This window comes from Atheta coriaria, unplaced genomic scaffold (genome assembly GCF_025399875.1).
Source record: "Atheta coriaria isolate IRGN ID8LTWV9N9 unplaced genomic scaffold, Caltech_Dcor_3.1 hic_scaffold_7_pilon, whole genome shotgun sequence".
NCBI classification, from domain to species: domain Eukaryota; kingdom Metazoa; phylum Arthropoda; class Insecta; order Coleoptera; family Staphylinidae; genus Dalotia; species Dalotia coriaria.
This window is the reverse complement of record NW_027045449.1, coordinates 2,001,753-2,015,871: the sequence shown is the minus strand read 5'-3', so window position 1 is coordinate 2,015,871 and position 14,119 is coordinate 2,001,753. Positions and strand designations below refer to the sequence as shown.

The following is a 14,119-nucleotide window of genomic DNA, read 5'->3' as shown; positions in this document are numbered from 1 at the left end:
AAGCAAGCGGCAGCTGCATCGATTCGCGCCATATGGACATGCGTCCACAGCGTGTGCGCTTGTGCCTCTCTGCAACACCTGGCCATCTGTCACAAGGCGTCACTATCTTTGCAAAACCAAAGGGACTTGAAATATTAAATCAATTTTCAAATTTTACAAAAATAAAATGAAATTTTAGACATTTCGTGTATATAAAAGCAGAATGTGGTACTTGTACACTTTAGGGTTGATTATGTTAATTGTGCAATGTGCAGGCGCCATGGTAACAGCGCTGCGGGCCGAAAAGGGTCAAAGGTTTTTGCAGCGACTAGTTCTTCACGGATTGCCGCTTCATTACGAGGCGCGGATTCACGTTTCGAGAGGCAAAGCCCTTTTTAAACACACACAGAAAACTCGCATCCTACTTCCACTCACCACATTCAAATACGACTCAACCTCGAGTCCGCTCTATACCTGCTCTACTCTCGGCGGTATTCTCGGTCGGTTCTACTTGTGGAGAGGAACGCACAGAACTGGATGGCGGTGGATGCCATCGTGACGCTCACGTTCCGACACACCAGTTGCTCCATAGCTCTTCGTGCGGTGTGTGCTTTGCTGTGAGAGGTGAAGGTGCGTTCTTTTATTCATCCACAACGCGCCAAAAACACGCCAAAACCAAAAAATGACATTTTTAACTTAATTTAAATTAATTTGACGAAACATTCAACAAAATGAAGCGTATGTTCGGGAGTTTTCGTTCGAAACAACATTATCAACAACAAGATGCAATTAAAACAAATTCGAATAATGACGGTGATGTCTATTGGTTGATCCGCGTGCACAACAGCGCGCTGTCGAGCAGCCAAAACGCGTCGGATTGCGTTGTTGATAATGATGGTGGTCCGGGCAAAGGAATGCAGCGCATGGCGAGCAGCCGAAGCATGAGCTTTTCGCAGTCGGATCGCAACGCTGGCGCCTTCAAACGATTCAGTTTACAATCCTATATTAAGGTTAGTAAAGAAACCAACAAAGAGTTTTAACTTAAGACATCTCCGAAGCGAGCTTTGCAAGACCTTATAAAGTGATTCATAAATGGAAATATGTCAAGTTTTTATACAGATTGTCAGGAAGTCGAGCTCAGAACCATTTTGAGTAGCGTCCCTCTTCGCAAACGGAAGAGACATGATCTATATATAGGCAACCAACATAGCATTATGTTTCTTTGCTGTCAAAACGAACAAATCTTCCATTTTCTTTTCTTTTCGTCAATAAATATTATCAACATGTTTATGACGTGTTAGGGAAGCGTTTTTATGATAGTATTACACTGGAAAAGTGTCAATATTCAATATAATGTGATTTTATGACCGTATTACCACTTGGGGCACATGTTGTTCGATTTCAATAAGTCGACTTGTGAGTTGTGTGCCTCTCCCTTGCATTTACTGCACTGCATCTCAATAGTTTCGTGTGTGTGTATGTAAACGAGCGATGGCGGCGAGTACAACACATGTGCGCTGGAGTACACAAGCGTTTTACTTGCGCCTTGCGTCTCGTTACGACTCTCCGCGTCGCGGTGCAGCCAACATATTTCCAGCAGGCAAACGCCAGTTACCATTAGGCGGGCAATGTGCGCGTATCGCGACCTCTTCAACTCGCCGCATACATTTTATTATTCCTACTTGTATTAGTACAAAATTATGTTTGAAATCGTCAAATGTTTGTTTTGATTATAAACGAATTTTATTAATTTGTTTATGTTTATGTGTGCATTGTGAAGTGTGTGCAAAGCGTGAGAAAAGCTCTCGGGAGACCAGATGGTAGTGGCTTACACCGCACGGCGGTGTTGTTGCTCTTTGGACTTTGCCCAGCGTCTACAAATTCAACAACATCTTAGACTTTGAATAAAATTTTCAAACTTACATTTAAATATGAAGTAATTTGGGTAAATTAAAATGGATTGGTTGCGTCGATCGCCGGCGAAATTTTCATCATCGCGGAAAAGCAACAACGACGCCATTCACGCTCAATGCCTGAGTCAGCTGAATGCGACGCTTGCGATTCGCAAACAGGAAGTTCATATAGCATCATCGTGCGGCTGCTGTTGCGACGATAACGTCTCGCATTGTTCGGAAGAATCGGTAAATTACTAATAAAATAAATATTTTTCAAACGTAAATGAAAAAGATATTGATATCATGTTGCGCTACTGGAAGTTTGTGTTATTAACATTACTTAACTTACTTAACAGGAAATGTGCTGATAGCGTGTCGCGCTGCGTAACGCGATATGTCTCTGCACATTGAAAAACAAAAAAACCCGCACACGAGATTTACGAAAGTTGCGGTATTATGACGTTCGTCACGTTCACCATCCATTTTGCATAGATCTGCATATAGGTTATGTTTGCGCATTCACTTCAACGCATTACTTTCAATATAAAATAAAAGTCATGATATTTTGCCTAGTCACTGATGCATTCAGCATGCATGCACTTGTATTAGTCACTTTTGGGGGTGCGGTATCACCGGCCGACCCCTCATCATCTCTCCCTCATCACGAGCACCCTAAATGATTCAATTGTGGATGACTCATCGCATGCATTCGACGTCATCCGAAAACATGCACTTGGTGATTGGAATGAAAACTATACATATAAAAACCAGCAGTCGAAAAATGTTTAATTTTGTAACGCGGCGCGCGTCACTAATGGCGGCGGGGACGTTTTCTGCTGGTATACCATAGGCCTCGGATGTAAACTCCTCGCAATTAACTTTAATTATTTTTAATTCAATCATTTTTCAACGCAACATCAACATTAAGCGCGCTATAAGAACGGTTCGCGTTCTGTGTTCGTGCGGATGATTACTGATTATGGCCGCCTGTGTGTGCTAGATGCTAGAAGGCATCGAATCGTAACGACCCTGAGCGGCCGCAACACATAAAACAACGCAACTATTGCGTTCAATCAAGAGTTTTTGTCTCATTGCGATAGAAATGTGCAAAGTTTAAACTCGCCGTGATATATTTATACGCATTTAAGCGCGTTGGAGGCAAGCGAAACGAGCAAAAAAGCTAAACTTGCAGTTGTCGCTGATATGTCGACGTTATGGATGCGTCCCGACACGAAAATGCAGTGACGCCTCGACGTGCAGAGCCAAAAATAGCCAAACGTTGTATTATTTCAAGAACCAAGTGCATCATTTACATCAACATCTTCAATTCAAGTCCAAAGCCAACAAAGTTGTTCAACTAAAACGAAAATTTTGTTTTTTTTTGCGGAGTCATTTTGATGAGATTATAGGCAACTCAATGCACAAATCCAATCCAATATGGAAGCAATCAATTTAGGGGTTCGGCCGACAGGTAGCGCAGGTGGGGTGTACATTATTAAACGCTCAAAGTGCTTTATCCTGTCTGGATCAATTGCACCTGACTGAATTTCGTGAAATAACACGATTACAATTTACTATTGGTAGTTTCATCTTGATCTCTAACCAAACACACATATTGCACTTGTGCATTTGAGGTTATGTTGTGTTTGTGAATGTTAAACCGCTGGGAATCCGCATAGATTAATTCTATTGCTCGCGTAGGCGATTTCCTCGTTAGACGCATCCTTAGCGCATGATTTATAGCTCTCATATAAGACATGGAAGTTGTTTTTGCAATGTGGAAAATACACTTGGCACCGAATGAACTGGAAGATCGGCCAAGTTCTGTCCATTAATTACTCGCTCCTCACACATGGCGAACGAAGAGCGTTCGTGTGCGACCTGCTCGATGGCATGTTGTGGCGAATTCGTGGCTGTTGTTCCGGTCGTCCATCCATCGTTCCATGCGTTTGTGCGCTGCGCTGTGCTCGAAAGGTGGACGACCTCAATTTTTTAATTAATTGTTTTTGCTTGTTACGTCGCCAGGCGTGTTGAACTTGACTTCTTTTTTCGATGATTACAATTGCAAATCGTATTATTTACCATTTACAGTAATTACGTACGTGGAATTGATGCATTTTATTTGAAATTTCGTGTGTGTGTTGTGTGTGGTAACTGCCGCACCGTAGCCACAAAACGTCCCCACTCATCTCGTGTTATCTCGCTCGGTGCGCTAAATTCCAGGTTGCCGCCGCCGCCGCCGCAGCCACCCCCGCCAGCCAGGCGTAGTAAAATCGTAGTACGGTACTGCCGACACGGCGGCGGCAGCTAGCGCGCTCCCGGGTGTCTGTCGCGGTGACGTCACACCCAGTTCGGCTCCGTCCTCCTTCCGTACCACCGCCGCCGCCGCCGCCGCCGGGAATTTCCAGCATGCCGCCTATGCAATTTCACAAATAACCCTCTATAGAAATGCACGTGTCGTGTGCCGCCATCGACGAATTCGATTGCCAAGTGTACGTGTGGAATTGCGTAAGATTCTACGTGCTATTATACTCCGTCCCCTCAGCATCATGTTCAAAGTGTGGAAATTTGGAAAGGTGCAATATTATCATATCCCTACATATCTACTACTCTTATTCTAAGTATACACTAGTGCGTGGTTAGTAGTTGACTTGCGTGTCCAACGGCGGCCCTTGTTTGTATCATTACGAAAAAGGTCACGTTGCGCTTTGTTGAACCCACCCCATTATTGCATGTCCCGGTCATGCGATGCTCTCATTTCACGTGCGCGTTCCACTTTCAGAAAATGTAATTTTCTGCTCTTGCGCTTCCCTCAACACTTAGTCACACTCACCCCTAATTATGACAACATTTTTATGATAAAATTTACTAAAAATAATTTCATTTTTTTCTAGGGTTTGGACGCAGGTACGTCCAACTCATCGTTCAACACATCCTCAACGTCCCTCAAACCGCTGAATCAGGACATTGCAGCGCCGCGCATCGACGGCTTTCGCTTCTCGATGGCGAATTTAGAGGACAGTCCCGAAGTGGACCTAGACGCGATCCTCGGTGAGCTCTGCGCGTTGGAGACGCAATGCGATCAGGAAATCGGCAACGCGCGTGACAGCAAGCGACAGTCTGGTAAGTGTTTGGCGTCATGATGTTTACTCAAAGAAACCACATCCAGTCACACGCACACATATACTGATATATAATTCTACGTATTTTAATAATTCCAGATGTGTCGAAAGCGATGAGTGCGCGCATCTCGTCCGACGCCGGCCGTCTGAAAATGGACGACGACTCCACAATGTTGCAGAAAACCGACCGGACTGATTCGCCGGATAACGACTCCGCATTCAGTGACACCGTCAGCATGCTCTCGAGCGAATCTTCCGCGAGTAGCGGCGGTAGTAATGTCAAACCGCCTACAACATTACTTCTCATGTCTGATGAGGCAAGTCGCGTCAAAGCGGAGAAGATTCGCATGGCGATGGAGAAGATTAAAGAAGCGAATATTCAGAAATTGTTTGTGAAAGTCTTCACTATGGATGGTTCCGCAAAGAGTTTATTAGTAGATGAGAAAATGACGTGTGCATATGTGACGAGAACAGTCGCAGATAAAAACCACGTGGCAATGGATCCCAAATGGGGATTAGTCGAGCATTTACCCGATTTATACATGGAGCGTGTCTATGAAGATGATGAACTCCTCGTGGATAACCTGATGTTGTGGACGAGGGACTCAAAGAATAAGATTTACTTTGCCGAGAGGCCTGATAAAACCATGCTGTTTATGCAACCGGAGCGTTTTATACTCGCCGCGAATGATCGTACACGTGGTGCGGTGGAACACGATGAACATGCGCGGAATTTGCTTTTAGAAGAGTTTTTCTCATCGAATGTTGGGCCTGGAGGTGGTGGCATGCCTGAAGTCGAAGGACCTTTGTATTTAAAATCAGACTCCAAAAAGGTACGCGTTTTTATTAAAACAATTCAAAATAATTTTAATTTATGTATTTTTTAATTTCTAGGTTGGAAAAAGTACCATTTTGTCCTGCGTGCATCCGGTTTGTACTACGTGCAAAAAGAAAAGCTAAAAGTGCCAAAGACTTGGTTTGCCTAGCCACATTCGACGTGAATCAAATTTACTACGGTGTTGGCTGGAAGAAGAAGTTCAAGGCCCCGACGGACTTTTGTTTCGCTATCAAACACCCGAGACTGCAGGAACCAAAGAGTACCAAGTACATAAAATACCTCTGTTGTGAGGATAAACAAACCCTGGACAAATGGATGGTGGGCATGCGCATTGCCAAGGTAGGCAAACAAGTAATGGAAAACTACCGCTTCCTGATGGAGGAACTAGCGCAGGAGGATTTAGACTTGTTAGCGCATGCACGCAGCTGTTCAGTGAGTTCCATCCCGCAGAGTAATGTAACCACGCCATGTCAGAGTTACGCACCCAGCGAGGGTTATATGACACAAAGTGAAGCATGCTCGAGCACCCCGAGCGAGATCAGTTCCGGGCGGCAGAGTCGAGCAAGCAGCTCAAGTTCCAGCGGTTGTATGTCAGACGGTGCGCCGTCCAGCTGTGAGAATGCGTTTGATTCCGAGTTCCCTACCGGAACTATCAAACGGAAGCCGTCTATGAAGCCTTCGATACCATTAACAAACATCACAAGACAATTAAAAGAAGTAGGTGAAACCAGGGATGAAAGAGATGAAACAGACCATGTTCCGAATAGTCCTTCATATACTAACACAGGCACACTCACAAGGCGACACAGTCGTCGAAAATCATCGAATTCTGATGATGGTTCAATGTCAGAAACGCTAAAAAGACAACACTCATACAAACGTGGGTCTATTGAGTCTGTTAGCACACGAAGTGGAGATAGTTGTGGATGTACCACACCGAGTGACCGCAGGGAATTCATTCGAGTCCCTTATCACCGCTTGCAACAGCTGCGGGGATGTCTGATTCGTTGATTTCGTTACCGCCGCCACCACCACCACCTTCAGTGGGACAAATACAGAGTCTCGTTGAGAGTATCCAAGGAGAGTTACCCCCACCACCGCCGGAATTATACTGTTCAACGACTTCCCTGGACAGTCTCCCACCGCCCCCGAACCCTGGAGACTTGCCATCACTACACGAGTCTGAATTAACCGGAAGTCAACTATCTCTGATGTCTCTACCACCTCTACCGCAGGATGATGACACGTTGAGACAAAGTCGACACCGGGAGAGTAATAATTGCACTCCTACGAATTGCACGCCGGTGATGAGTCCTGAAACTACTCCGTCTGTGCTCTCACCGGTGCGATATTCGTCGAATTCAAATTGTAGCACGCCTACAATGAGTAATCCCCTGGTTTCCACACTAATGGAAATACAGAGTATGCTGGAGCACCGATTTATGTTACTCCACTAGCATACCGTCAAACAGTGTCCTCTTCACCATCAGGAACATTCAACAACACCAATGGACTGCGTTCGTCACTACGTACGCAGTCTTCCGACTACGCTTCATGCCGCCGTGCCACCAGCATCACAAGTCCAGTAAAAACCAAGAAGATTTCGTTTAATTTAATCCCGCAAGAGGCGCCAGCTTTACTGCCACGTAAACCTGCCCCACCACGACGATCGGAAAACACTCGTCTTTCAAGCCCGAAAAAACTAGCTGATCCCCCAGTGGATTTCCTCAAGGAGATTCAGCGCGTGATGCGGAAAAAGTGGCAAGTGGCTCAGAAGTGTCTAGAAGAACCAAACACCACACCGCATGAGGTCTTAGGATTCCGAGATCCACCTGCTACTCTGCCTGATTACAAAGAGACGAATGTTTCTAACTGGGTACAAGAACACTACGGTCCCAATAATTTCTACGAGAATGTCTATCGAGACGCCGAGGTGACTGAAGTTGCTGAATATTCTGCAAGTCCTTTGCATTTACAAGGAGGAAATGACGGACGTAATTCAAAGCGGCCGCCACCACCGCCCCCGAAGCGTTCGGAGACGACGCACTTGTCTAGCAAGCTGCATTGAGCTTTCGCATCAACTTATGACTAACAATGAGCAAATCCAAGGAGACATAAAGCAAAAATGTGATGATAACGTTATTTAGGAACAATGTGCCATTATTTTGTACGTTTTTCTACGGACGTATACCTTTTGCAATTTTTTTATATATATATACATATATATACTTATAAATGATTCCCAAGTGAGGAGGTGATCATGTTATTGCATGCACCGCATATTTATTGGCGTTTTGCAGAACCGAACATACACCTAACCCAAGTTTTTCTGTTCTCTTTATTTGTATATAATAAGTAGAGTAATTCGTACACGTAATTCACGATTAGTCCCAAGATGAAGATGAAGAACAAAGTGACAATATTCACTCGATTAATTTTAATGTCAAACATTTTATGGTGCTTCTAGTTAATGATTGTATGAAGTATGTAAGCACAAATAATTCTTTCGCGAATGTGGCGAAGTTGTCTGTAAATAGGCGAGCGCAGCTTGTGAAGAAACAAAAAAAAAAGAAACAAGAAGACAGGGTTCCGCTTGCGAGAGGCGCTTGCCGCTGCGAATAAAACAAAGCTGTTATTTGATTATTCCTCAAACTTTTATAGTTGAACTTATTGATCGTGGATGATGATTATGATGAAGAGCATTGTAAAAGGTTCGATTTGATACTTATTGTAGTTAAGATCTCTCCCTCTGCGCCGGGCCCTCTTTGGCACACGGCGGTTTTATATTGCAAATTGAATACATTTGTTTTTTGTATAACTTTGCCATCGATCAAGTATATAACTATTTATGAATTTAACAAGTTATTCATTTTTATATCCTGGAATGCTGTTTTCTTCTTCCTCTCTCCTTTGATGTCTGAAAAATAGTGTGATTTATGTTAACAAACGTCAATTAATTTGAATAGTGGTCCTTGTCAGAACTTAGCCACCATTTTTTTTTGGAAATTTTGAAAATATTGATGTAAATTTAAATTTAATGAAAAATATTTTGAAATGGTGCCCACCCCCGCGACATGGACGCGCCTGACAAGATTTACTCAGGTGGTTGATCATTTTACAACCCCTGAGCCGGGTTAATGACTAAACAGCTATTTTCTTTTGTTTAAAAAGGAGGAAAATAACCGTTGAGTCAAAGGCAAACATAAAAAGACGATCACATAATGAAAAATAAAAACACAGAAATAAAAAAAGACAGAAACAAAACAAACAAACATAAAACGAAAAAATGTATCTTCAGTTACCTAAAACAGATCATACAAATTAAATATTTTTAATTAAGTTCAGGTATTGAAAGACATATTCAGAGGCATTTGTTTATTTTAGTAGATACAGATTTTATCTGAAAGAAAAATTGATTAATACATATTTAAATAACAGTAAATGTGGAATTGGTTTAGTAGAGCCTTTCACACAGACAAATAAATCAAGACAACCATAGTTGTTTTAAGTTTATATATTTGGTTAATAGGTGAGGAAAACTAGGAAATGTGTTTGGACCTAATACGACCCTGCCTGCACACGGACTCAATATCGCGGTACTAACATTCGCGGTGACTTCTGAAAGCGGAAAACTGATTAAGTATACACAAATATATCAAATAATGTAAATATATAACATAATTATCATTCACACACTAAAAGGTTGGTGGATAGGATTCTTAATTCTATCGCGAGATTTTAGTTGACCTGCCTTTTTCCCTGCCTAACAACATACTTAACTAAATCACAGACCGTTGTAAAAATGTTTGTTATCGTTCTTAATAATATAATGCTCGCGACCGCGTTTGACGATCTGTGATTGGGGTGGCGAAACGGTTTTCGCCGCGGTATAACCAAGTTGAGTTTAATAAGCCTTGTGACCCGTGCACCGCCAGTGGGCAACGGGCTTTTGGTACCATGTGCAAGCACATCGTCCAAAATTTAACACACATACACAAATATAATAAATACAACAAATCAATGAATGCATTCATACAATAATAATAAAAATAGGGTTCCATTCATCAGTCTACACATTCACACATTGCAAACGAACGCGAAGTTATACGGCCGCGAATTATGTTGACTCAAATGATTGATGTTTTGCCGTGGTTGGCAATGATGCGCGCCTGAAATAACCGAGTTGCAAACGCGAAAATCGCGAGTAAAACGAACGGATTTAATGGAGTATTCCAACTCCCAAAAAATTAAACGTTGGTGGACATTATGTTATCCACGATTTTTGGTATTCCTCCTTCGGTGTGTATCGCGCCTGAAAAACCCGAGTTGCAAACGCGAAAACCGCGACTGGATTGAACGCGTTTTATATAGTAGTATCCCGAATTTAAAAAATTGAAACGTTGATCGAAATTATGTTTTCTTTCTTTTTTTGATCGCGCCTGAAAAGCCGAATTGCGAATCGCGAAAACAAAACAAAACGTATTTTCCGGGATAGACGACGAGTTCAGTTATGATGATTGTATGCACGTGCATTTGTTTGCGCATAAAGATACAAGACAGCCAGTTTGGTGTCAGGTGTACTCACCCCCCTTGAAGACATCCGGCGATTCTAGCAATGCTGGGTGGACTATCCCTGTACCAAGGACATAGCCCCGAGTGTGTCTCCCCTTCGGCTGTCACATACGCAGCAAAATGCTTTGCGCATCCGCCAGTCAGGGGCACTCGTGACTACCCTCCGGTCCAAGTCATCACCACGACTTACCTTCATCCGGCTCCTAGAAACTGGGATCCTACGACAGAGTTTCTCAGGAGGATGCGTCGATATTTTCCAAACTTGGGTCCAAAACGCTGGTAGGTTGCTTGAAGTGGTTTGGATCCCCTCTCGTCCCTCATGGGATTGGAATGTCTCTCGGAATGGATTTCGACAGTTATAAATATTTATAAACACTGCGTACTTTCCCTAACAGGTGAAAGGGGACAAGGCACGACCCTCTTTCGGTAGCTAATTGATCGAGATTCTATAAAATGGTTAAAATAGACCGCGTCGCGACCCGCACGCACTCGATGAGTATTTCGTTACACCTCTCCAGGTCATCGCGAGTAACGTTATTGCTGCAAATGTAAATATAGATTAGCGGGAATACTTAGGAAGGAGGGTAGTGATTTTTTTAAAGCAAGAACATAAAGTAAAGTGACTTAAATTTCAACTAAAAAAATATATCTAAAAGAAATAAATTTGTTTTTCTGTCTTCGTTATTGAAAATGTAATACATAATAATTTTTATGATATTTTTAATTAATTGTACGTGATATGAATTACCGTTATGTTTTTGAGTTTACCTGTTACACCACTACGCTAAACATCTACTAACACAAAGGCGCCAACACAATACAATAGAAAAACCTTAATAATACGTGAAACCTCAAACGACAAATACCTAAACATTAAAGAAAACATACAACACCCCTCAAAAATCTACATTTACATCTACATCTATACCTAATACTCAACCACCTAACTTGACTACACAAGACACAAAATAGTTAGTCTCTAATAATGTCCTCAAAAACGTGTAAAACGTGTAAACTTAAAAACATAAGTGAAATTCATATCACGAATAATTAATAAAAAATATCATAAAAAATATGTGTAAAATTTAATTTTGAACCGAGAATTCAGTAAGCAAATTAATTTAGAATGTTCAGAAATCCTTCAAATATCGGAAGTAATAAAAATAATAAAGAATAAACGGTTAAGAAGTGGTGTGACATATTAGTACAAACAAGAAATACATAAACCGAAAACGAACGCGCCCGAGTTACAAATAAATGCCAAGTAAATTGAAAATATACCTGGAAGACAAGCAGAAAGAACAATTAATATAAGTAAATTTTATATAAATATTGAAGTTCTTTTGTTTTACAATACCTATGATTTGATTACCGCGCATTTCACTTCTCACTTCATTTCGAATTATACGAGTTACGATTTATGTCCAAACATGGCATAAAATTCGCGACGCGGGTGCCGTTAGAAGTAGAATTTGAACAAAATAAAATACGCTTCAAAAGTAAACCGACTTTTAAAGCAATGTAAATCAATTTTCAAACCTGTTCCCATTTTTAGAATAATATGGAAAATACTTAGTCCCTCATGGCTTGGTCATCTCATCAGATCGGGTCACAGGGTCCTAGAATTAAGGAAAATGTAATATATAATAATAATATGACAAAGCACAAAGAAATATATAATATGATAAAAGCAAAAAATAAATATAATAAATAGAAACACTCACTATAATATTTATCACAAAACGCAACGACTATTGTCGAAATGTTAAAATCTTAAAATCAAACTAACACCGCGCGATGTTCTTTTATTTTACTTATTCTGCACAATTGGCACTATTCTGCCGCGAAGTCACCGATAGAAGAATGTGTAAAGTAAACAAACAACTGATAAGACGGCCGCGCACACCGCGCACGCTCTGCGGAGGTGAAACTGCGATCACCCCGTCACGTACGCACCACGTTTTCGGGTATGCAAAATCAAATTACTCAAATTTACGCAAAAATTACTAAATTCATGAAAAATCTAATTAGAATTCATTAATGTAGGTACGCGATTCGCTCTACAAAATGAGCTAGGTTCGTGGTTTCTACCGTTAAAATTGCGTTTCTTCCGCGGCGATAAGCAAACCCCTATCTAATGCCATATAAAAAAAACACGATGCATGCAAATTTTTATAAATCTTAAATATTTTAAATTAATTTGAAAAAAATTAACATATAACGCAAGTGACTCACTTGTGATGGTAATGTGCAATGAATATCACTTGGTAACGACACTTTTCTGCAGATTTTGTGAATTTTCAGCAATTTTTTAGCGGAGCTGCACGTTGCAGCGAACGTTCGAACCCGACTGATACTCTTGAGTGTGCGATGCGCGAGATTAAGCAGTGTTGCCCTACCTCTCACCCCGCACCCCGGCATGCGCGCGAAGAACATCAGGTGATATGACGTAGGCATTGATAAACCCGAATTCGAAAAGACGTAAACAATCCAAAATACACACACTCAATTCAATGTATTCTTTATCACATTCTTTCTTCTTTGTTACCTACTTTAATTCGTTGCAAATATAAGAATGCTTATGAAATTGGAATTAAAAGTATAACAGTTTTATTCACAGTATTCGCGACGCGGATGCCGTTAAAGGTAGAATTAAAAAAAACAAGTAACATGCTTCAAAATTAAATCAATTCAAAATTCAAACCTGCGATAAGGTGAATGACACTTAGTCATCCATGTGTCGACGAAGTCCACGAGTCCAATTAGAAAACCAAACCAGCATCGGAAGTAAAGGGGGTTGCCATCCACACCGTAACAATTGATACACTGTATAAAAATAAACCAAACATTTTTATAATTTATTATAAAGCCGGCTTACTACTATTGTTTGAATGTGTAAAAATCTTGAAATCAAAATTTCAATACCTCGCGATGTTCTTTTATTTTACTTGCACTGCACTATTGGCACTATTCTGCCACAAAGTGAACACCACAAAAATGTGCAAAGTAAACAAACAACTGATAGGATGAACGCGCACGCCGCGCATGCTCTGCGAAGGTGAAGCAGCGGTCATCTCTTCACGTACGCGCGATGATTCTGGTGCTTGCAGAACCAAATTACTCGAATTACACAAAAACTAATAAATTTAAGAAAAATCTAATTAGAATTCATTAATGTACGCGATTCGCTCTTCAAAATGAGCTAGGTTCGTTGTTCCTAACGTTAAAATTGTGTTTCTTTCGCGGCGATAAGCAAACCCCTATCTGACACCATATAAAAAAAACTGCAGCATGCAATTTTTTAAAAATCTTAAATATTATACGTTTATTCAATGAAATATGAATATATAATGCAAGAGACTTACTTGTGATGGTAAGGTGCAATGATTTTCACTTGGTAACTCGACTTTTCTGCAGATTTTGTGAATTTTCAGCGATCGCTTAACGGAGCTGCACGCTGCAACAAACGTTGTCACTCGACTGATACTCTTGCGTGTGCGCTGCGCAAGATTGCGATTAAGCAGTATTACCCTACCTCTCACCCCGCACCCTGATATGCGCGCGAAGACGATCAGGTGATGTGAAGTACGCATTGATAAACCCGAAATCGACAAGGTGTAAACAATACAAAATACACATATTGAATTTAATGTATTCTTTCTCACTTTCTAACATTTTAAAAACACGAATCATGTTATTGTGAGTGTTTATTA

At 41.2% G+C, this 14,119-nt stretch overlaps 1 protein-coding gene across 1 annotated transcript; it reads left to right on the top strand.

Moving 5' to 3' along the window:
• Window positions 1–240: 240 nt before the first annotated feature.
• On the top strand, window positions 241–8,687 carry LOC135795289 (amyloid beta A4 precursor protein-binding family B member 1-interacting protein-like). Its single transcript, XM_065306917.1, is given in 6 exon segments — window positions 241–989; window positions 4,769–4,997; window positions 5,096–5,956; window positions 5,959–6,774; window positions 6,777–7,256; window positions 7,325–8,687. Coding segments are annotated over 6 exon segments (3,243 nt in total). The 5' UTR covers window positions 241–710; the 3' UTR covers window positions 7,903–8,687.
• Window positions 8,688–14,119: the final 5,432 nt, after the last annotated feature.